At 36.7% G+C, this 25478-nt stretch overlaps 1 protein-coding gene across 5 annotated transcripts in view; it reads left to right on the top strand.

The window, feature by feature from the left end:
* Positions 1 to 25478, top strand: part of LOC138710229 (host cell factor 1-like) — a 150324-nt gene that overhangs the window by 30377 nt on the left and 94469 nt on the right. For 3 of the 5 annotated variants that reach the window (XR_011335185.1, XM_069840901.1, XM_069840902.1), the window contains exon 1: positions 19283 to 19460. The exons of the other annotated variants lie outside the window; for them this stretch is intronic. Coding sequence is in view for 2 of the 3 variants with exons in the window: in XM_069840901.1 (XP_069697002.1) it covers positions 19286 to 19460 (175 nt within the window). In the remaining variant the exon portion in view is untranslated. Of the gene's footprint in view, positions 1 to 19282; positions 19461 to 25478 lie in introns of those variants that run through there. 5 annotated transcript variants of the gene reach the window in all.

Consider the following 25478-nt stretch of genomic DNA (forward strand, 5'->3'; position numbering starts at 1 on the left):
ATTCAACAGGAATATTCCTACAAGACTCTAAAGACTGGTGATTTCTATATTATCAGTTACCAGTGACAACCTTTCTCAGATAAAACAAAATATTGTAGTTAGTTTCTTTTAATATCTGGTTTGGTGATTCCGAATGAAGTCATGAAGAAGTTGTGAGAAGAGCTAAAACTGTATCGAGAAAGAACAATTATTATTCCTTTACGGGAGCATTGTTTAAATATAATGAACGGTTTAGGTAAAGTACTGTAAAGCTTGAAAAGTTGTTAAATATAGTGGGACCTGCCATAACAAGACAAAAAAAATAGAAGTCTTGCATTATCAGCAAAGTTTCAAATACAAATTGCTCTACAAATCGGGATGTTGATTATTTTCCAATGCCATCTAGTCTTTCTGTCCTAGACCAGCAACACTTGCAGAATTTTTTCCTAATAATCTAATACCAATTCATCAACTAATTTTTACTAGCTTTCCTCCTCCACTGCCAGTTCTTCTGACATTGTCAACTTTAACCTACAAATTAAATATATAACGACAATAATTTATGAATAGATAAAATGTAAAACAAAAAAAATTAGCGAATTTTTCATCAAGTCATAAGTGGCATTCATGTCGGCAGTAGACCCACTAGCTACATCATATGTTCAAATTACGATACTGTGAACTTGAATTGGTACTTATCAAAATTGCTTTCTTAATGTTGGGCCAGTAAGTGTCCCTAACGTATGCATAATCTTTGTTCTGAGGTATCAGTTCCATAGCCTCACACATTACAACACTTTTTGTCCATTCGTTTATTTCATCATTTTTTGTTAACATGCTTGAAAAAGCACCGAATAATAATCCTTTGATTCATTAATGATATTGAGTATAGTTAATTTGCTTTCAACTGATGGAATTTCAACTAAAAAGAGAAATCGAAACCACAATACAAACAACTTACCCTTCTAACCTCAAATAACAATACCTACCAATGACTATAAACAAATGAACTCAATCAGCTGACTAGTGAAACAGATCATGTAACTAGTGAAAAATTGTCACAAGTTACTAGAATGGTAAAATAGTTTGAGAAACAGAATCTACTAGAGCTGGTGAAATATACTCTGGTAACTAGTAACTGGTGAACTACTAAACTAGTATTTTTGAGAAACAGGCCCCTGGTCTAGATCGAAAAGGCATTGACTGTGCCGTATTTCGCTTTGTTGTGAAAAGTTGTGTAAACTTTGAAATGTTCGTTATCGGTTGCAATAACTGTAAATGGCTAAAATACAATAATTTGAATAATAATATGGGACAAGGAGACGTTTGTGGTACTATAAATATTGTAAGAAAAAGAGGCCAGATTATCCTTCTTCCGAAAGAGCCAGGAAGGTGATTTTATAAAATATAATATATACTTTATGAAAGTAATATATAAACCTTATGTATTTCACATTTCAATAGTGGAAGGAAGGTATTAATTTTTTCAAAATAATACAATATCGAAAGTACAGTACATTTTATCGTCTGCTGGGGAAAGGGTCTGTGATGAGGCGATGGTAGCGATACTGGTGGTGAGCAACTATCTATGTTTTCATATTTAGTAAGTATTGAGCTTCGTGACTGTATATATTACACTGTGGTATGGTCATAAGTAATGACACAGAGCGAGGTGCGATGGGAAGTTTAAATTATTACACTTTGGTACAGATGCGTTTCTAACATTTTACCAGGACGAATAGAAGAAATAGTGTACGCACTTCTATGCTTTCCCATTGCCGGTAGCGGACCTGACAACTAGTGGCGCTTCGATCGCTAGGATCCATCTATTGTCTGAAGACAGATACCTCGAAAAATATATTTCTCGCGTGTTTAATGATGAAAGTTGCTAGGGGTTGTTAATATGCTTTGTTGTTGAGAGTTATGTAGATGTCTTCAATTTGTCGTGCTTTGAATTAACAAGTGACAAAAAAAAATATTGTGTAGTGGTTTACAAAATAATTACAAAAATTCCGTATCGTTTTGTTCCGGGTTGTAGATCGGAATACAGTAGAAACAGTGTAACAAGACATTTCTTTTCATCTCGCAAAGAACAAGATTTTTTTTTTTTTTAATGTTTAATATTGGTCAACCAGCAAACTTGCTATACAAACCACTGAAAGAAAAAGATGAGTTTGGAAAGTGGGCCAGAGCGATTCCGAGGAAAGATAGGCAGCTTTCGGTAAATAACCGATCAGACTGTTTTAATATAAAACGTCATAAGACAGCAATACCGAGAGTGCGTTGAAAATTACAACCAAGAATTGTACCTCACTTTTTCCTTAATTTACCGAAATGATGAACTATATGACAATAAACATTGCGGAGTGGTAATATTCGATGAGGTCAAGTTCAGAGAAGAAATTCAAGTTAATGATTATTCCCTTAAAGTGCACGTATTTGTTGATTTCGAAGATCTCACGTCTGATGTCCAAAAGAAACAATTACCAAATCATGCATTAGTAATTATGCAAGATTGATTCAGCCAATTGCTATTTACGCTAGCAGAAACGCTACTCCAGGTGACATTCTCGCTAAATTTCTTATACAGTTTATACTACAATTAGAAGCAGTTGGGACGAAGAGTAGTCGGTTTCACTTGTGATGGCAGTCAAACAAATAGAAAGGCCTGGAAGTCTTAGGCCCAATTGTATAAAACTCCCTGACTAAAGATCAACTTTGATCGAAGATCGAAAAGTGAACCGAGTTCAGACACTTCTTCTGTATAAAACTTTTCTGCGATCAAATTACCTTGGTTCAAATCACCGCCGTCTGGATTGTAATATGCTGCCTGCTCTATGACGTCCATTTTGCGTATACAGTCTGCTGAAAAATCTCCCTAGATGGCAGGTCACACAACACCATACGCAACATTAGTTATAATGGACATTTAAACGCACTCTGCTTAATAAACACAATTATTCACAAGTTTTCCTTTAATTAAACTAGATAATATGTGTAAATGTATACCAGAGATAAAAGCTTACCTGGCAAAAATGATGTCCATCCCTTGAAGTCACAACTTCAGAATTTTCCTGGACTGAGGCTTTGAATAGCACACCGGTCGAAATGCACGCTGTGTTTCTTTCCTTCCAGTATTTGCCAGTAGTGGTCGTACAAACTTTGTTATTATAATGTGGCTAACAATCTGTTGATGATTTGGCATACTACAATTCAATAATGCGCATTTTGAAAGAGGAGAATGCGGAAATGTGCGAATTGTTTTTATTAATTGAGAAGACTTAGTACAATATGGTACTGCGGCTTCAACGAACTCCTGCAAATGTTTTATTAAGGCAACAAAAGTCGATTTTGGATATCTAAGCCCTCCTCTGTCTTGGTGATGGATAATTTCATTTAATGGCGTCGAAGTTTTAGGCATAGATATATTCCTAATACAACAATCACAACTTACTTTCTCCTCAATTACGCGTATTAAATATCCGCAAATCAAAGCTTGGGAGACAGTTTCTAAATTAATGTCTACTCTGTCATTTGGTGCTGTAAGTTTGTCCAAAAGAATCAAAACATGATCAGGAAGAACAAGGTCATTTTCGGTACCGGTATCAGTGATACTATTCCCACCAGTTGGAAAGGTTTCTCCACAATATGCATTATCTCCAGTGACATTGGCTGCTTTGGAAGCTATCATAAGACCAGACTTCAATATTCTTTTGATAGCATATACCGCTGTACGTGCATCTGTTACATCGTTACTACCACCTAACGGCGCTAAACAGAGCCTCTACTAGATCTCCAGAAAATATTCTTGTGAGGACGTAGAAAAATCCATTTTTCTAAAGATGTATAATACAATGAACTGTAGAGTTCACAGTGAACAGAAATGCCTCTGTCGTCTCTTTGGTTAGCCCGTTTCGATTCAGCCTGAATCCTTGTTATATATCCAACGAAGTATTCCTGTAGCCAGTCATCAGCTACAGAATAAAACTGCATGGAATTCGGGTTGCATTGCCTCATATGTTGTGTTCTGTCACTTACGTCATGCACAGTGAAAAATTTATATATACACTTCATGAAATGTACAGATGGGCCAGCTTCTGAGAAGTCTACATTGATATTGATACGGGCATTGTTATTCTTCATGAATTCAACTGTGGCAGTGACTGCAGGAGAGAAAACTTGTACAGCCGTTAATAAATTCATTTTTTCGAAGTTTGTAGGTTCAATGTGTTTTTTTGGTTAAGTATCGAACGGGTTTCACTGTCAACTTCGCTTGCAGACGATATATTTCCTTCAAATATTTGGAACTTATTAGTCCATCACCGTCAACCATATCCCTGTCTAGGAATTGAGACCTAATGTTCTTAATCAAATGACAGTAATCAAAACTTAGAAACAGTAGACGTTGAGGATCACAAGGGTGTGGAACACTAAATTTCAGATCTCCATTTCCAAACTGTCGAAACATTGAGACATTTGTTTTATGGTTGTCTGTCACAATTCTCAGTACATAGAATCCACAGTTTTCTACTGTTTTGATTACTTGATTAAACAATTGATACAACTCTTGACCCTGTAAACCTTTAACAAGATAATAAGCTACTGGTATTGTGAATCTTTTTGAGAGGCTATTCGCCACAAAACAAAGTAATTTGTTTGCCAGTGTTGGATATTTTCCTACGCATTTATCATATTACCCTCTGCATTAACTATTCCGAAGAACTTGTCACTTGTTCTATCGTAAAGAAGCCGTTCCTTTATTGCCATTTCGTCGGCGATAATTGAAACAATCTTTTCCATGGGTTCCAGGTTTTCACATTCTATTTGGAGTCTGCTCTTTACCAATGGAGAAATCCCAACATCACAATCAACATTGCCTATCTATCTGTCCAATGTGCTTCGGGAAGGGGCTGATATTAATTTGGACACTCGCGCATGGTCATAATGCTTGGGTGACACTAGTCTCCATGGTAGACAGTAACGGATACTTAATTCTGACCATTCAGGCCTTTTCTTGCCAAAATTATTTATTTGGTCAAGTAAATATACAGCTTTTTTATTTTTTTTTCAGCAAATTCTTTTACAACCGTTAGTTGATCTAATTCCGGATGACTAATTAATTTTTCCTGCATTTTTTCAATTCAATTTTCATAGCTGCCATGTTTTTCTCTAGTCAATAAACTTTAGATCGGAGCCTATTAATTTCCCTTCTTGAGCATGCAGAACTGTTATCATCTTTGAGCTTAACTTGAACTCCTATCTCACACTTGTATTCAATGTCATCACAAATTTCTGTGTGGAATTTATTTGACCCATCTGAAAAAAAAAAAAACTTTCTTCTAGCAACAATACTAAAATAAAAAATTCAAGCAAATATTAAAAATTTGTTCTTAATTAAGTACTTACCAGAATTCCCGCAACGTTCTACTTCACTTTCCTTCTTCACTGAAGTGGTTCTTTCCTTACGAGGTGTAATCTTCCGAGATTGTAGATAACTGGGGTAAGCTGGGAAAATGCTTGGTATTACACCAGGCTTTAAAATTTTTTTCTTGCAGTTCTCTCTATAGTCTTCTGTACGAAAATGGAGACTACACACACGTGAGTAATCGGTTGGAACCCACCTGCTACCTTTACAGGCACCTTGTCTGGATATAGACGCCAGCCACTTTTCTCTAAGTTCTTTTGCTGAGGGAATTTCATGATATTTTATTCCTTTTGAATGTGAACTTCCTTGTCTAGATTTACAAAGGGGAACACAACAATTCACCATTTTAAACATGAACACAGAACCTAATTCATGTCGAAAATTAATATCACGTTTCGCAATAATTTATGACTTTGCACAAACTTTATATACACAAATTAGAGCACAGACAATATTTTCATCATTACTGACTTAAACGAGTATTTAGCTTAGTTTGATGTAATAATTAATCATACAATCACTAACAATCGCCTCAACACTTTAACACCTGCAGATTAGAAATGATGCGGTATGGTGCAGTCACAGTCGCACTCTAGCGGCAAATTCTAGAAACATTGCTATACGGCGTTTCCCATGTTATTAATTGTACCATAGAGCAGGCACTACATTACAATCCAGACGGCGGTGGTTCAAATGCAATCTAAGTTCACGTGAAAAGGATTTGGCAACATCGCACAAACAGGTGAAATACGTGATGCGCGGACAGGTTTGTTCAGTGTCGCCAATCTAGCGACTTTAACTCTTTTTCAACAACAATTTCTTTTAACTTTTATATTGCTTAAATAGGGATTTAGTGACATTTTTAGCACCCCATAGTGACAAAATTTAATCTTTGTTGAAAATGAGAAATCTAGGGACTTTACAACTACTTTTTGGCGACTTTCCGTACACTCTATTGGAGACACTGGTTTTTTGTGCAATGTAAATAATGGCGGACAATAAGAAGGTTGACTGTTCTCCGAGTTGTTATCATGTTATGGTGTTTGATACTGCTAAACATAATAAATCTTTATAAAACGACAATGTTCGTTTAGTAATACAGTTAATTGAACATTTATGAATGTACCTATCATATCCATTAATAATTAATGGTTGTTATAAACATAATATAATTATAGGTTATGTTGCAGTGTAGGCTTTCACGGCCGGAGTCTATAGATGTAGATTCATTTTCCGGGCTGAGAGGCCGTGGTCTATTAGTTGGTTTTATAAAAGACGTTTTGTCTGCAACTGCGGCAGACATCTTCAGTGGAGTGGTATCCGAGGTCGCAAGACTCTTCTCGGCGTACCTGAGGCAACTGATCCTGTGGCTGAATGAATGAATGAATGAGTGGGGGGAAGTGGGAGGAGAAACTTTAAAGGTACGTGAAAACACGTCCTTTTTGCAAGGGGGGAGTTGGGGCTGTGAAAAACTGAATATGTGAGCTCCAAGCCTCTTGGCCACTTGTCTCACTTCGGATTTCGCCGCCTCAGTGAAGGAGCGCTAGAAATTTCCAGTGGGTAAGCCGAAAATGGACGTAACTGATTAGCTACAACATACGGGGGGGGAGGAGGGGCAGAAGTACAGCGACCTGATCCGGAGGAGAGACGCGATGGAGGAAAAGTCTAGGCACGAAACGGTGATAGCCAGTTTGGCTGTTTGAAGATTCGAACGCGTAGGGATTAATCTTACAATAGCCAATTGGCTCTTTGATGATTTTTCTCAGATCAGGAGACCAGCCAATTGGCTCCTTGATGACTCCAGTGATCTGTACAAGGGGACGATTGAACCCTGCCAGGGCCCGAGTTCGATGTGAACAATCATTAATCTTGAGCCGTCACCAATGTCTGGGGAAGTGAATGCAGGTCCGTGGCCCATTTCTTTTAGGGCTCATCCCGACATTTGTCTTAACGCCTTAGGAAAACCACGGAAAAACCTTAGGCAGGATGAGATTGTTGTGCGGGCGTATTTATAGTGCGGCTCGCGGGCCGAGGCCTGTTGTCGCTGCGGTCCGCGCCGCTTTGTTCGCTGCTCCCGTTCTGGGTTCCGTCCTTTTGTTGTAGTGGCGTAAACAGAACAGATAAGAAGCCACTACAACTCTCATCTCAACTTCCGAGATCACATCCAATCCCTTCTTCGTAAGGCCAACGGGCTGATAGTTAAACACTATCCCATTCTGGCGGCCTTAACTCCTGACAACCTGAGGGTAGGACTTACTATGTATAAGGCCCTCATTCGCTCTGTCATTACCTATGCCGCACCCGCATGAGGGTTTGCGGCAGTGTCCCATCTCCGTAAACTCCAAGTTGTCCAAAACCAGGTGATTCGACTCATTACCCATCTCCCCCGAGTCGCCTCGAGAAGAAAGTTCCATGATGAACTAGAGTTGCCAACCATAGACGAGTTCATTGCTCGACTGGCTAGGAACCTGTATGCGGAAGCTCGTGCTAACCCCAACCCGCTCATATCTGGCCTCGGCCAGTATGATCCTAGGTTACGGCGTAGACACCAGACAGGTCCATTAGCTATACTATTGAGACAGGAGGACAGGGAGGCTGGCGTTACTCCCAGGTTTTGGTAGCCACGACTCAACTCCATGAGACTCCTTGGATAGTGCAACCGCTGTAAAATGACCTTGTCTTAACTGGGCTAAACAAAATCCCTCCCTAACAATATCTACTTATGTTGATCGATGGAACTATCATAGAGCCAATTGGCTAGTATATATCCATCGATTCATAGAGTCATTCAACCTAAGAGCCAACTGGCTAGTCTCTGATATTGAGACAACTCATCCTGCCTAAGGTTTTTCCGTGGTTTTCCTAAGGGGCTAAGACAAATGTCGGGATGAGCCCTAAAAGAAATGGGCCACGGACCTGCACTAATATCCCCATTAATCTCCATATTACTTAAATTAACTAATTCATCTCTCCCCCCTCTTCGTAATTGAGCCATCATATAGCCAAATGGCTTGTCTCAAAATTGAGACGATTCAACAAGGCTCATAATAATCACCTCCTACATAATAGCCAAATTGGCTAGTCTCCTATACATGAGACAACTCATCTCGCCTAAGGTATTCCGTGGTTTTCCTCAGGCGTAAGACAAATGTCGGGATGAGCCCTATAAGAAATGGGCCACGGACCTATATGCCCTTCCCCATATATATTCCACCTTTATTATAAACGATGTATGCCCTAGTTCAGATAATATTAATAGTCTATTAAATATACGAGGTCACTCAATAAGTCGCAAATTGAAAGGACAGGGACCTCTCAAATTGCAGATTAGATTTCACGGCGCTTCCTCCGACGGCCTTCACATGCTTTGTCATTGAACAACAGATGACGGCGTCTTGCCATCCTAACGGCAAACACCAGCCAACTCCTCGCCCTGTTCCGTGATCAAATGATCAATCTCAGCCCCCCTCGCGTATGTGGTACCTAAGAGGTTACGTCCAATTTCGGCTTCCCCTTCAAAATTTTCTAGAGCTCCTTCAGGGGAGCAGCGTAACCCGGAGTGAGACTAGTGGCCAACAGGCTTGGAGCTCACATATTTAGTTTTGTACAGCCCCCAACCCCTTGCAAGGACGCGTTTTGCGTACCTTTTAAATTTTCCTCCCAATTCTCCTTCGATTTTTCGATTTTTTCGAGCCACAGGATCAGTTGCCTCAGGTACGCCGAGAAGAGTCTTGCGACCTCGGATACCACTCCACTGAAGATGTCTGCCGCAGTTGCAGACGAAACGTCTGGTATAAAACCAACTAATAGACCACGGCCTCTCAGCCCGGAAAATGAATCTACATCTATAGGTTATGTTATTTGATACTGCTGAACACGATAGAGCCTTATAAAATATAAGATTGTTTGTGTATTAAGGCAAGAAATTGAAAGAAATATATATATATATATATATATATATATATATATATATATATATGTACGTATCATATCTATTAATATTAATAATAATGGATATTTTATTTGCACAATCTGTCACTCGTATATTTCAAACAGAAAAGAAATAACTGAACTTGGATCATCTAACTTAATCGGAGAAATTTCTTCAGTCAAAGTTGACTTTAGTTTGAGACAAATTAATCTCAGATTAGACTTTATACAACACAAAATTCCAAGTTCAGCTGAAACAAGGATCAATTTAACCTCTGATCTAAGATTAAATGGTTTATACAGTCGGGCCTTAGAAGTCAATGGAAAAAATTTCCAGCGTAATACTATATTCCTAATCCGTTCGACGACAAAAAGAAGTACTGCCCGTGTCTCACGTCCTGAACTGAGAGCTCCCTAGTGCTTATAACCACGCCTCTTAGGTCTGCTCGGACCGGCACGTCAGCTACAGCGTGCGGCACGGCAGCATATTACATGTGCTGAAAACATTATCCTATGCCAGTGCAGGGGTTTTTACTCTTTATAATACTGGATACTCTAATCGTGGTTACCACTATTGCTATTATATCTGATGGCGATTTCCGAAAATGTATGTACACACTAGGCCACTCTTCGTTCAGTCTGGACAACTGCTGAATTACCATTGAGCAGCATTTCTCAAAGTATGTTTCGGGGTTCCGTGATCCCCATATGATTTTAAATTTTATTCCATATGTCTTTGGCGCGGAACGGGATAAACCCCAATCCTTGGAAAGGCAGAAGAAGAAGAAGAAGACGTTTTTTTACTTGGTTATTTAACAAGATTGTATCAACTACTACGTTATTTTGCATCGATGGGATTGACGATAGCGAAATGGTATTTGGCGAGATGAAGTCAGGGATTCGCCAAAGATTACCTGACATTCGCCTTACGGTTGGGGAAAACCTCGGGAAAAATCCAACCAGGTAATCAGCCTAGCGGGAATCGAACCCGTGCCCAAGCGCAACCCTGAATCGATAAGCAAGCGCCTTAGCCAACTGAGCTGCTCCGGTGGCTATTTTATACTTACCGTTAGTGGTTACCATAAAAATATATAAATATTACGAAAATATGAATCCATAATATCATGAAACCACCGATAATGATAATAATAATAATAATAATAATAATAATAATAATAATAATAATAATAATAATAATAATAATAATATTCCAATAATATGCCTAATGACAATATGTTTGATGAACATCTAAAACGGAAAATACCCATAATACCACTTTCATCACTGGATTCTCTGCATATGTGTTCACTAGATCTAAGCCCTCTTGACTAAAACAAAATACCGAAAAGACAAAATGCAGAAGTACAGTAGAAATGAGACTACAACTTTCCGCCATAAAACCAGATTGTAGGCTTAAAAAGCAAATACATTCGTCCCACTGAACAATTATTGAGATACTAGCTTTCACTTGTCTGTTAATTATTAATTACTAATAAAATATTACAAGGATTCCGCAGTTACACTTTAGATTAAAAGGGGTTTCGCGGTGGGAAAAGTTTGAGAAACACTGCCATAGAGGAAAGAGTTTACTAATGTGTACACGTGATAACCGTAATCGCGATTAGGTCGATAATCTCAAGCAGAGACTGTAGTCTACCACTGGTATTAGTGTTTAGTTACAGGAATTGATGAGAAGGACATAATTTGTTTTGTGAGGGGACAGCCTATACATTCGCTTGTCCATGGCTGATCTTGCTCCATAGCTGACGAAAGCAATCCTGAGAAGGCCGATGTGTTGAACATAGGGTAGTAGGCACATGCGGTACCTAGGACAGCCCACGTTCCCCCTCTGCATCTCGCCCCGCAAAGAAACAGCTCAGGACGTGAGGCACGGGCAGTATACGGGCATTCTCAGATTTTGTGCACATACTGAAATGCATAAGAAATTATTTCCATGATAAAGTCGAACTCTCTTGCAAGGAGAAAAATATCAATTTTAGTTTTTATAGGAGTCTTCTTAAGGAAAACTTATCTGGATATACGAATGTGTAGGGTTTGTCCCAAGTTTGACAACAGCTCATTTATATCTCTAGTCCTTTAAGAGAATGGATGCCACCAGACTCGCGTTCCAACTCTTTAACAACAGTGTTGCCAAAGGCCTCAAATTTTTATCGAGAATTAGGATCATCGGGTTTCGAAGGCAGTGAAGGCACTGAAGAATTTACAAGGCATTTAAACTGTTTTGCCGCCACATTAAATTCACACATTTCTGCTAAGGCTCTTTATAAAAGACTCTTCTGATCACTAATTCCTTATTGATTTTCTTCAGTGTCTCACAACTACAACCACACATTTGCGTCTGCTACAACAATGTTTAGTAGTAACCTTGCAGAGTACCTTAGAAATGAGCGAATGGCTCCGGAGCAAAGGATACAAGTATATCCTAACAGGGAAACTCGCCCAAGATCCCTTGGAACATCACTTTGGAATTTTGTCTTCACTCAGTTCAGATGACCATCCTTCGACGATAGATTTCTTCCATATGCATTTACTACGAAGCACATCCTTCTTAACATTGCTGGAAACTCTGAAACGAAAAGTGATGATGAACTACTCACATCGTTTGTGAACCAAATGCGAACATTAGCGCGAAATGTGGAATTACTCAACAAGACAGTTAGGAAGTCTGTAGAAACCTGTATAAAAGAAAAAAAAAATGTTATTCATGAAAAAATACATGGTCAATACTGGAAAGTGCTGTGCCCGAGTTGATGAATACCACTCCTGCTGCGTTGATTGACATGTTTAGTGTATTATGTGGCCGGTTATGTAGTAAATCATTCCTCTAAGTTTATTGTGTGTACCCTCTGTGCCCTTCGACAGGAATATAATAGGTCTAAACATTGTTCAGCTCTCACCCAAATCAAAGACTACCGATCAGGTAGGAACGTCAGTTTTTTAAACCATCCCTCCCAAGCTGTATATGACGTACTTATTCAAACAGAATTGAAAATTAAAGAAAAGATTAGCTCAGCAAGTGCAATGTGGGATGAGATCTATCTTGACGCTCTTTCGATCCAGTCTTCGGGAGCAGGTTGTTGCAGAGAACACGTCAATATTATTCCGAAATTAGTCTACCACTATTTAAAGTGCCGATTCTTCTTCAGGACAAAGTAAGTCCGAAGATTTTTACAAGCTCGTAATTCCGTCAAGTCATCTCGCAGACTCTCAAAGGTAGCAGTCAACTAATCATGGTGAGTAATGTAATTCATTTATAGGCACTTAAAATATCATTCAACTCTTTATTTACTAGCATTTCGTAGGTGTTTCTGTCCCTGAATTCGCAACTTGTTACGAAAATATTATTTAAATAGGTACTGAACGTATAATTGCTTTCACAACGTTTCAGATCCCATTGTATTTTCTGTTACGAACGTTCATAATAGTAATACCTGATAGAAGACTCTTAATTATGAAAAAAGAGACTATAAAGGTACTTCTTAAGTTACGAATAGCCGGGTTAAAGGGAAGAAATTTGATTTTTGAAAAGGACTACATTCAGCGTAACAAGTACTGTGAATTCCTTCCGAGTCCGCGCTTAGCAGTAACAGCGCCGCTTTGCGGCGGATCCGTGTAAACTCACAGAGTGCGTACACTATTTCTTCTATTCGTCCTGATTTTACTAAGCCAGTGTGGAGGTTTCACTACTGCTAATATATAAATATATACAGTAGTTATACATTTTTATTATGTATGAAATTATAATGTAATGATTATTATAACTAAGCATTAAGAAAAGTAAAAATAAAAATTAATGATTTTAGTTTTTTTTACTGCGTAACACGGAGAAAAAAAATTACATAGTATACTACGGACCAGCTAACTTAATATCTAAGGTTGAAACCTAACCATTTTTTCCCCCATTACTAAATATGCTAGTGGATTATGGTGATTTTCTAGGTTGAAGGTTGAATTTTCTTTTGCCAACTTCGTTTCTAATTGCGGTACTGACAAATACTACAATTGGTAGTGTTCTTGTAACAGTTAGGTTGGTAGCTGTGAGAAGCATCATCGGTACTGGCTTCCCACAAAACTAAATACTACTAGATTTCTGAGCCGGTTACTGGAAAGTAGTGAAATTTGAACTTATTAATAATTAATATTAGTATTAATATTAATACATAATACTTACTTTATGTGTTGCGTTGTGGTTATAATTAAAAAAATAGCCAGATAAGTTCAAATAAATATAATATACTTGGGTGTGATAATGCACGTGGGTAATCGATAGAAATCCTTCCAATTGTTTATCAGTGAGACTTGAACGGTCAGAAGTTTTAATCATGTTTAAATATGAAAATGCTGATTCGCAGAGATGTTAGCCAAAACAGGAGTGGATCATTTCACTGCATCTTCTTAGTTGTGGTACTTGTCCCTGGGCACTAATTTCCATAATGATGAATCAAGAACATGAGCTTTCATGAGAATGTCAATTTGCAGCTTTATAATTTCATTTTCCAAACTTAGTTTGCTGATTGAAATAATTTCACTGAAGATGATTGCAGTTTTCTTGACCTCCAAATTTGATATAAGTGGCAGGCGATTTACTGAACAACATCTTGAAGATTTTGGAATTCACTGAACCTTGCTTCAAGCTCAGTATCAATGTCAGTCAAGTAGGCCTACTTGTCGTTTTTAAATAATGCTTTTGGATAACTCCCCAAATGGTCCTGAATAGGGCTCGTATTTAGAAAATTAGAAAATAGTCGTCTTTGAGATCATTCATTATGAAACAAACTTACTATTGTACGAGAAAATTGTGCTATCATCTCTCCATATTCTTATTTTCGTCCCTTAATTCTACATTCATTTCACTAAGAGTACCAGTAAAGCCAACTAAAAAGGCAAGATCACACAGACACTATTCATCTTCCAACTGCTCATTATTATCTTTCCTCTCCTTCAGGAATGGTTTTATTTCATCGATCAAACTGCGAAATCTATGCAAAAATTTGCTTATACTTAGCCATCGCACTTCAGAGTACAAAACTAATATTGTGGTGTTCCTTCATCAAGAGTTCATTGAAGAAACGTCTCTGGAGAGATTTGTACGGAGCTGACTATTTTGAAGGTTATGTTCATTATGTTACTTGTATTTAACCTCTTACTGTCTAACACTTGTTGATATATTATGCAGTGATAAGCAATGAAATCTCGAAATCTGGAAAATCATTATGTTGTCTGCAAAGAGCAGGCAATAAACCCATTATTACAACCAGTCGTGGCTTTTGCACTGTCACTGGTGATTGACAAAAGCTCGAACAGTGAGAGTATCATCTTCTCAAAAAGACTGTAAACTGTTTTTAAAATACTCAGGCCAGTGGCTCTTGATTTTAAAGAAACCATATCAAGAAACTCCTTGTTGGTAAAGTGCTGGAAAACAATGCAGATAAAGATCAAAATCTGGGCTGTACCCCTAACAACTATAGATTCGTCCAACTGGAGAGAAAACGCTTCACAGTCAACGATATCCTTCTGGAGTTGTTTCTCCAGATTAGCGGATATACACTTCTACTCGACGAGCTAGTGTACTTCTAGAAAGCTGAAGGTCTTGAATGGGAGTTTTTATTTCATTCTTGTTTTTAAACCCATAGAAGAGGTTATCAGCAATTTCAAGAAAAACCTTTTGCATGAAGTCCACTGAACGACTTAAACCACCTGGCGATTAAGCTACTTGATTTAAATGAGGCCATCGTAACATTCGCAGAACGTGTTGTTCGCTTTGACAGCAACATTTGTGGAGCTGTGTGTAAATCTTATGTATCACAACACAACTAAAACAAAAACTTCTAAATTCGCATTCATTAACCATAAACAAAAGCGGAATATTGTTTGTTTATTCATGCTTCATGTTGCACATCGTACAATCTAAAAAAAAAAAAAAAAAAAAAAAAAAAAAAAAAAAAAACAGGCCGCGATCGACATATTGCCAAGGCCTGCTTCATATATACTGTACAATCATTTGCTCTCCCATAACATGGCGTCTAGCGAACCTGCGCGAGAGGTTTCAAATCTGTACACACCAGCGCCAATTGTGTGTCTAGATACATAACTATAATGTTTTTGGCGTGGACCAACCCAGCCCATTAACTGTAGAACTAGAGGCAGATGATATGAACAGTGGCGCCGAGTTACATAAAAGTTGGGGGAGCCAGTGGCGCCAACTTATGTGGGCCTGTGGGGCTCGAGTACACCCAAAATTGTCTTATTATTATTATTATTATTATTATTATTATTATTATTATTATTATTATTATTATCATCTCATAGTATGCTTAGTTATGTATTTTAAAGTCATCCATTATTTATCGTCATTATTGTAATTAATTGTAATTGTATTCATGTGTAATAATTATTTTTGTATTCTGTTTTTTTATATTCTTTGTGCTGAACTGTAATTGGCCACTGGTTGTTGTACAGCACATTAAATATAAATAAATAAATAAAATTATTATTATTATTATTATTATTATTATTATTATTGTTATTATTATTATTATTATTATTATTATTATTATTATTATTATTATTATTATAGTTACGAATAAGCCTATTTAGCACTACGCAAAGTACTTAAGAGGCGTTTCTTTGCCCATAGTTTCTCATTCTTGGACTGTGGGCTTCTTTTCTCTCTTCAGTCCAAGTTGTTCCAATCTTTTTCGTCGGTTTTTCCTCTTTGTCAACTCGCTATTTTATAAATTTTGATTCCAAAGATCTCTCTGTTTAAGATGTATTCTTGTGTGATTCCTGCTACTTTGTCATTTTTTTATTTCGGCAATCCATTTTATAGTATCCGTTTATGCTTTACTCTTATTTTCATAAAATTCAACTACTGTATTTGTTTTGTAAGTCTGTCGGAGTTCATTCTTTTGATATAGCTGTAAAATTTTAACCTCTTTTTTTTTTTTCTAATGTCACTATGAATGTCTGTGTTTATTTTTCTTGTTTACTTTTCAGTCTGTATTGTTCACCTATGACTTTTGGGCCAAAAATGTTCCTTAAGATTCTGCATTCTTTTTTCTCAATGTTTTCAACATCTGCTTTTCTATTCAAAGTTAACGTTTCAAGAGACATTCTGGTTTAATGACGTGTTTATAATGTCTTAATTTTGTATGTTTGGATATGCACTTTTTATTGTAAATACTTTCAGTGAGCCGAAATTCTGTCTCCGTTTTTTGGCATCTAATTTCGTTCGCTTTAGTTTCAACTCCATTTTTCTAGTCATTTCGCCGAGGTGTTTACATTGTGGGATTCATTTAATTTTCCCATATTTGTTTTCCATATACTTTCATGCTTCCAGATAACGTATTCTGTTTTTTCGAAGGATATCTGGAGACCGATTTTCTTCGCGTTTTTTTGACATTTTTTTCTTTTAACAGTTTAATCTGTTTTCAGCTGTTATGGCGTCATGAGGTAAAATTGCTATGTCGTCTGCAAATGCTAGGTAATGTATGTTTGATTTTCCTCTGCCTAATGTAATTGGTTATTAATTTTGGAGATTGTTCTTTGTTTACGCCTCTCTTGTATTACTTTTTTAAGTACATTGTTGAAAAGTAATGAAGAGAGTCAGAGCCTTCTTCAGTTACAAGCCGGAGTCATGTCGGAAACACTGTAATTAACTGTCAAACGGAGGCCTACTATCCAGAACACGTGTTTGTGCTAATGTTGATTTTCAATGTGAATTAATGTTACAATATAAGTGTGTGTCGATGGAATTATGTTCACGTTAATTGTTGATGTATTATAAACTATAAACTAACTGCGCGCTGGCGATAAAAAAACAATACAATAAATGAAAATATGGCTGCATTTTTTTTAGCAATTTTTACGGTTATTATTAATGACAAAATTATTGAACAATTCTTCTAAATATTAATATTGTATAAACTACATTTTTATAGTCTTACTTGTGGTTTATCGGAATTCTAGCCAAATTGTTGCGTCTCGCCTACTACTGCATATCAATAAAGTTACGTCGTTGATTTTCAAGTTCATTGTAAACAGCTGTTTTGTGATCCCATAAATGTTGCAGTTTTGTTGAAGATTCGAAATGTCTGCTATACGTCAGAACTGTCTATATTTGTAGATGCATGCACTCACCTTGTTGGTTTGCAAGGTTTGTTTATTAATATTATTTCTTTTGTAATAAATTAGTTATAAACATGTCTCTTTTCACTTCGTATTTACAGGATTTAAAGGTCACCGAGTTTATGCTAATTGGCACATACTTAATAGATTTTTTTATTTTAGTAGGTTATTTTACGACGCTTTATCAACATCTAAGGTTATTTAGCGTCTGAATGAGATGAAGGTGATAATGCCGGTGAAATGAGTCCGGGGTCCAACACCGAAAGTTACCCAGCATTTGCTCATATTGGGTTGAGGGAAAACCCCGGAAAAAACCTCAACCAGGTAACTTGTCCCGACCGGGAATCGAACCCGGGCCACCTGGTTTCGCGGCCAGACGCGCTAATCGTTACTCCACAGGTGTGGACCATACTTAATAGGTAATGATGTGTTTTGTTACGTATTATGTTGAAGGTATGTTTCTTCATAGATATTTATACTTGGCCTTGGGCTATTTGAAATTATATTTTAGAAAATTTGTAACAAATAATTTAGGATTAGAGTATTGTTATGGTGACTGGAGAGGTTCAAACTAAAACTGGCTTTCTGGGCTTCTGAAATATTTATAGAAAAGCACGATAGATAATCACATGAAATTAAAATATATATGATGTCCTAGACCTTTCACGTCAAAGGTGAAACAACATAAAGCGGCAAAACATTGTCAATTTACTACCCACATAATGGTTAATTGATTGGAATAGGGTACTGCGAAAGTACGTCGTTATTTTATTTATTTTTGGTACAAGTAACATTTCATTAAGTATTTATTTATTTATTTTCCTTTGTACCATCAATAAAAAACACGTATGCTTTATATTCTTTTCAAGTTATAAGTGGCTGTATGCAAGCACTTATGCGGTATTCTGAAACTCAAATAAAATACCATTTCGGATTCCGTAATAAATTACGTACATCAATACACTGAATCAGGATCGTATGAACTTAGTTTTGTATCAATTAATGTCGAACGAAATCAAAGCACTACAACTTCAAACGTCATGCCTTTCTTTCGCCTCCGCCCGCCTCCACTCAGCGTTGCCAAACCTGCTCACACTCCGGCTTGTAGCTGAAAATGGCTGAGAGAGTCCATCTTCTTGTCCCTGTTTTTACTTCGAAAGATTCTGAAATTTCCCCCATAAATTTAGATTGTATTTGTCAATGTCTATGTTATGATTGCAAGAGTTTTGCGGTCTAATTAAACCATTATTATTATTATTATTATTATTATTATTATTATTATTATTATTATTATTATTATTATTTATGGGATTTATTTATTTTTACTTATAACTCGTGTTTGAGCTCACCCAATATTTTCCAAAAGTTGGCGCCACTGGTGGTCTACTAGGCCTACACACCTGGGAAACTGTTCCCACAACGTTTTTTGCTGCAAAATTAACAATCAATTCGCTTCTGCCTCTAGCAGGTACAAAATTGGAATAACGTCTTTTCATTTTATCACTAGTGAACACGTGAATCAAACTGCACAGAGCTTAGCGACCTTCATAGAGAGAAACATTCCGGAAGTTGAGTATTTTAGTTAAATATGAAATAAGATGAATGTAATACACAACTTTGATTTTCTGACAATATAAATTATGCCAGGAACCACAATAAAACCGCTTTGTACGATTCTTTAATGTAATTATGATTTCTCCATATTTATTCATTACCCACAACCGTAAGGGAATGTAGGTAACTTTTGGCAGTTCCGTAGCGGATTTCGTATTTCTGGAGTTGGGTACCCTGCAGAAGAAGGGAATGTGCACTGACATGGCGGCTCCCACAGTAGTAAGGTGGAAACATGTTCCATGTCAAACTGGTCCACATCCACGACCTCGACATGGACATCGCGCTGTTGCAATCAAGGATTTTATGATTGTATTTGGTGGCGGAAATGAAGGTATTGTTGATGAACTTCATGTATATAATACAGGTAAGTCGAATTTTATTATCTTTAGCAGTAACTGGATTTTAAGATGGCGATATCCATTGTCACTGCATATTTGTGCAAAATACTTCCTGTACTGTAATAGAAATAGGCCTTATTAGTAATATGAAATAACGGTAATTAGCCTATCTACTGTACTTATACCGTGGGTGTTGACGTGCAAATGTTACATCATTACACATAGTGCATTGTGTTTGTGACATGGCGTTGGTTAACTAACAAAAAGGGTGCTTCTAACCTAACCTAACCCAACCTTTACGAAACATTAACAGTTGCGAAGAGTGAGGGGTAGTATAAAGTAGTAATATCAGACTGGTGCGTTACGCCGAACCAGTTGATACATAATAGGCAACTATCTATGCAGATACATCCGTAGGCTTTGGTGTAGGTGAAAAATGGGAGCCATCTGAATTGTAGGCGTGGGCAAATGAAAAGGGAACTAGCAACTAACAGCTGCAGGGCCATCAGATAACTGTTATCTTAGAAATGTCAATGACAAGGACACGAACACATGCATGTATAAATAGTTCTCGTTATTGTACCATACATGTTCATATATGGATGTCTACAAAGTTATATGAATCCTATATAAATAACAGAGACTCTATATATTTAAAATATTTGTAAATCAGATTGCTTACCTGGTACTTAGTTGGAATGAGGTTTAGCGTTGTTTTCCTCGGTCGCATGTGGAAATTCATTCTTCCCTATCTTACAGTCACGTAACATTCACTCGGAGGTTACGATGAAAAGTATTTTAAAATGTATATGTTTGAGAGCGTCGTTCAAAGGCGTACGTTACTAACTTTGTGTTAATCACAACATAAATTTACACCCACAACACTTCACCTTCTGGAGTATTATTTGAAAATCATGAACATAAACAGACCACAGGAACTTACAGTTTAGCTGAGAAGGAGTTAGAACATTGATGACGTTTCTGGACTATAATTTTGTTTAAATCCGGTTTCAAGCTTCTTGAAGACATAATTCACGAGGCAGTATGGTGTATACATGTCATCCTGGAGCAGTATTTGCTTTTCAGTAACTCCTTAAGTGAAATTGCTCACAGCCGTATGTCGAACCAAACATTGCGAGAATATTGGCAGCATTCTTTCGAAGTTCTGGATTTTTTCTTGTGGTAGAAGTGTACAGAATTGCTGTGGAGTCGTCCTTAGATTTCTGGCTTTCAGAATTGTATCTTACTGTAGTTCAATGAGTTCCATCTGAAGTTCCAACCTGACCGACACATCGACAGAATAAGGGTAAAAGAAAACTGAGAAATCTTCTGGCCTTACGAAATTCCTGAATCTGCGCTGAAATTTTTCTTTCAATTTCTGGAATAGTGCGCATAGCCATACATCAAAAATAAATTCTCGTCTATTTTTGCTTGCAAAGATTTTAAAGCTGTGAAGTGATATAAATTCTTTGTCATTATTTGAGGATAGATTAATGTCAGTTTTGTTTGAAAGGCCCTTATCATGTCGAAAAAATTCAGTAATTATTATAACCTCTCTGCCGTGCCTTGCAGTATTTACATGTTCGGGTGTTTGATGCTGTCGCAAAAGAAAGAAAGATCCTGAAGCTAAGTACTGTCATATAGCCCAGGAATGTTTTCCCCTTTCTTCAAAAACAAAATAATACGCTTGAGCGAAACAGCGAAGTATTACGCTAAAACGACAGCGCTGAACATAGCCGAAGTAGTCTGCGTCCCTCCTCCATAGTCCGTTTCCATAAGAATAATGTATAGCTCCCACGGGAGCAGTGTGGCTTCAGCGAGAGCCACAACTGCCTCTCAAACAGCCAGTCTGACACCTATGGTCTAAAGCATAGCTGGAAGTTCCACAGGAAGATGTGGAGAATAGTGGATAGCAACGATATCAATAAAGTAAAATAATAATCTTCGGAATATGTATGGTAAGACTTTCCTGTGTTAAATTTCAAGTACCTCGTTTACATGTTTCGACCTATTTATGGGTCATCTTCAGAACTGGTCGTTGTTGGTTTTGGCGCCACTTGCTCTGTTTCCTGTGAGGGTGTGTTCCTGTGGTATAGTGTAGAGTCAAAGAGTGTATGTGTTTTGAAGTTGAGTTGTGTGTTGAGAATTTCGTTGGGGTGTGTTTTTGTGTGTCTGTATATTTCATATTGTTCTAGTGTGTTTAGTTTCTGGCTTTTTGGTTGGATGTGTAGCATTTCCATGTCTGTGTTGATGTCTCTGTAGGCGTGGTTAGCATTTGTGATGTGTTCTTCATATGTGGAGGTGTTTTGTAATTTTGTTATGGCTGTGATGTGTTCTTTGTAACGTGTTTGAAACGATCTGCCTGTCTGCAACAACTTCTACATAGGACAGACAGGCAGATCGTTTCAAACACGTTACAAAGAACACATCACAGTCATAACAAAATTACAAAACACCTCCACATATGCAGAACACATCACAAATGCTAACCACATCCACAGAGACATCAACACAGACATGGAAATACTACACATCCAACCAAAAAGCCAGAAACTAAACACACTAGAACAATATGAAATATACAGACACACAAAAACACACCCCAACGAAATTCTCAACACACAACTCAACTTCAAAACACATACACTCTTTGACTCTACACTATACCACAGGAACACACCCTCACAGGAAACAGAGCAAGTGGCGCCAAGACCAACAACGACCAGTTTTGAAGATGACCCATAAATAGGTCGAAACATGTAAACGAGGTACGTTGAAATTTAACACAGGAAAGTCTTACCATACATATTCCGAAGTGATACGGTGTTAAAAGTTGTGTAACCAAGATGTATAAAATAATAAATATAGAAATAACATTAAGTTTAGATATTGTTAGCCAAACGGTACGGTACCTAATTAATTATGGCTACTGGGAAATTGGCTTTGTACCATTCCTAACAATTTTGCTTATTCATTACATTTCTTTTTCCTTTAGGCTATATTACTCTCCTCCAACCAGGAGATTAACCGTGAAAGGAATGTGCTTACTATTGCGTCATCCATTGGAGCGAAGTAGATAGATAATATTACCATTATAACGTCAGTTTGAAAAACATGCGCTCTCCTGCATATGTTATTTCCTGTATGGAGGGATTAAAAGACCAGGAAATTAACCGTGATCTAATTTTGTAACTAGGATAGTATAAATATGTATGTATATTAGTTTTATCGTTTGTGCTTTGAGAGTTAGCAAATGGAGATGCGTGTACTCACGTGTGTGACCTTATGACATCAACATTCATTCACAGCATTACCCCGCTGCGTCTCATTCCCCTGAGACTTTTTCCTTGTTGGAGTACAGTATATTGCTTTGGCCTGCTACTCACTGCCAAAATGCCTTTGTAAATTTGCCTACCATGACAATATTAATTCCGAATATAATGCCATTAACATTGCAAGCACCACTGTTAACCCAAGGCTTGTAACTTTCCCAGGTTGGCTAATCAAAGAGAAGTGTCCGTGTGACGTATGAAGTTTCCTGGCACATGGCGACGTTCAGATGTTAATATTATGATGGGCAGAGAAATTTCAAAATAAACTGTCAATAAACTATCAGCTGTGAAATGTTAATATACAGTATATAATATCTTACATGTTATGTTTTAGCGTTATTCACTGTATTTCGTTATTTTTCGGTTGATAGTGTAAGACTTAATACATCTTCTGTGTCTGACAGATTTTAACCCCACCTTTGAAGCAGTGAAATTCCGCTTAAGAAAGGATTAATTTTTTCTGTTCATGATATCTAGGCCTATCTGAATTTTACTTAAAGCTAAAAGTAATTCTTGAATTCTGTGATTTAATGCAAGATTTTCTTTCTCAGTTATTTCAGCAGATATTTTTGAAATTTTTCCAATTGGCTAATCTGTTTTTTTGTACTCCAGCATTATAAACAGTCATTATTGTTAGTTAAAATCCTGCATAATACGCCACATTATTGTGCCAGAGCCTTCAAATATTACCATGCCAACTGAAAGGTCATGAATTCTATTATAACAGCATAACTTGTGCCATAAGTTAACATTATGAAACGATTTGGCATGTTATAATATTTAATACATCATTGTTGTCACAGCAACCGCTTTCTACATAGACCATGGTATCAAACTATTCATCATTACAAATTTGATGTAATTTCTTTATGAATTGTTTTATAATGCTGTCGTACAAAAAAATAACGCATGAAACATGTTTATCATGTTATACAGTAATTGCATTCGTCAACATTAGTAAACTCGCTTCTCTCGTTTTCTAAAGATTGACTCATGCCATAACATTATAAACTTGTTCCATAATATACTAGTCATATTATATCCTTCTGTTTCATGTCTGGTTTGTAAACATTCCTCTTTGGATTTCTTATTTTCTTCTAGAAGTGTGTTATAATTTTTAAGCAAAATTTCATACTTTGCTTGTTCTGTCGCTCAGGTTTTGATACTGGCTCATCCACTTCATTAACTACATCTTCTTCTAATGAATCTCGTACAATAGATTTTAAATTTCTGTTCTCCATTTTTAGATTTCGAGATATCCTCTGAGAATGGTCTGGTGTTAAATTTAATGTTGAAACAGCTGGAGATACCATAGATTTAATAATAATAATCATAATAATATGATAATTTTATTTACTAATATTTAATGTGCTACACAACAGCCAGGGGCCAATAACAGTTCAGGACAAGACAATCCACTACAAAAACATTAATAATGATATAAATTACAATAAGTACATCGGAATAATTATTTAAAATAATGAAAAAAATGGTAATTGAAAATATAAATGAATGTAATAACTTTGTTCGTAGAACAAATACGAAACCGTTTGATTTAATAGCCTACATGCATACGCACGGTTGGCAACTGTTTGAATTAGTCAGTTTTTCTTTACCCTCTACGAACGCATATCAAACATTGAGCTCTATCCTAAAATGGAGGAAACGCCGTATGTTAAAATATCGTGCCATTAGTTTCGCGCGTCGCCATGTTGGTGAGGGAATCTCTCTCTCTTTGTAACACAGTTGCTACAATGATGTTACCACAGTCTAGTATATACAGTCACGAAGCCCAATATTTACTAAATATGCAAACATAGATAGTTGCTCACCACTAGGATCGCTACTATAGCCTCATCACAGACTCTTTCCCTAGCAGACGATAAAATGTATTGTACTTTCGATCAGTAGCGGCTCGCCGTAAAAAAAAAATAGGTGAAGTGCTGTTCACCTACACAAATGCATGAACAGTTTTACCAATATATGAGTAGGCTCACTATTCGGAAATTACGTACAATTTTACTAGTTCTAGAACACATGCAAACAGGAAAATTAATTTATTTCAGGACTCGCCCTGTTTCTTACATACCAAGTCAATCCTCCTATTTTTTAAAGCAGCAAACCTGTCGATGATGTCTTCATAAAATGTCTTGAGTTTAACTAAGGGTGGACAGTATACTCTATCTCTATGCAAAGCTATGGGGCTAATGATGAAAGCTCTCCTGTGATATAGCATTCCGAGTAAAATTTTCAGTCTTTTCAAACAGAAAAGCTTCTTTCATCGGAAGAAATTTTTAAAGTTGTTTGATACAAATTCTCTCTTTTCTTAGCACTTTTTAAAGCAAAGAACAAATGGAACTGTAGGTCGTCCAGAATTTTAAACATCTTTTTTATTCTCATATTTAAGTCTACAAAATGGCATTTCTAATAAATTATAAACCGTGTCATTTTCGGGATACAATTCTTTGACAGTCATTTATCTTCTATGTACTGGCACCTAAGTATTTGTATAATAGCACTGTAGTGATTAAACGTATGATAAACACTATGATGCAATACATTATATAGTATATAATTATTACTAATATAAGACTCTAAATACATTAAATAATAAGTTAATATGTACGTACACAATATTAAACTACATGTGTACCCTACATTTAAGCGCGCGTTAAACTTTCAAATACAAGAGCTGGAACAAAACTGACAAGG

The sequence above is a fragment of the Periplaneta americana genome, chromosome 12 (genome assembly GCF_040183065.1).
Source record: "Periplaneta americana isolate PAMFEO1 chromosome 12, P.americana_PAMFEO1_priV1, whole genome shotgun sequence".
NCBI lineage: Eukaryota > Metazoa > Arthropoda > Insecta > Blattodea > Blattidae > Periplaneta > Periplaneta americana.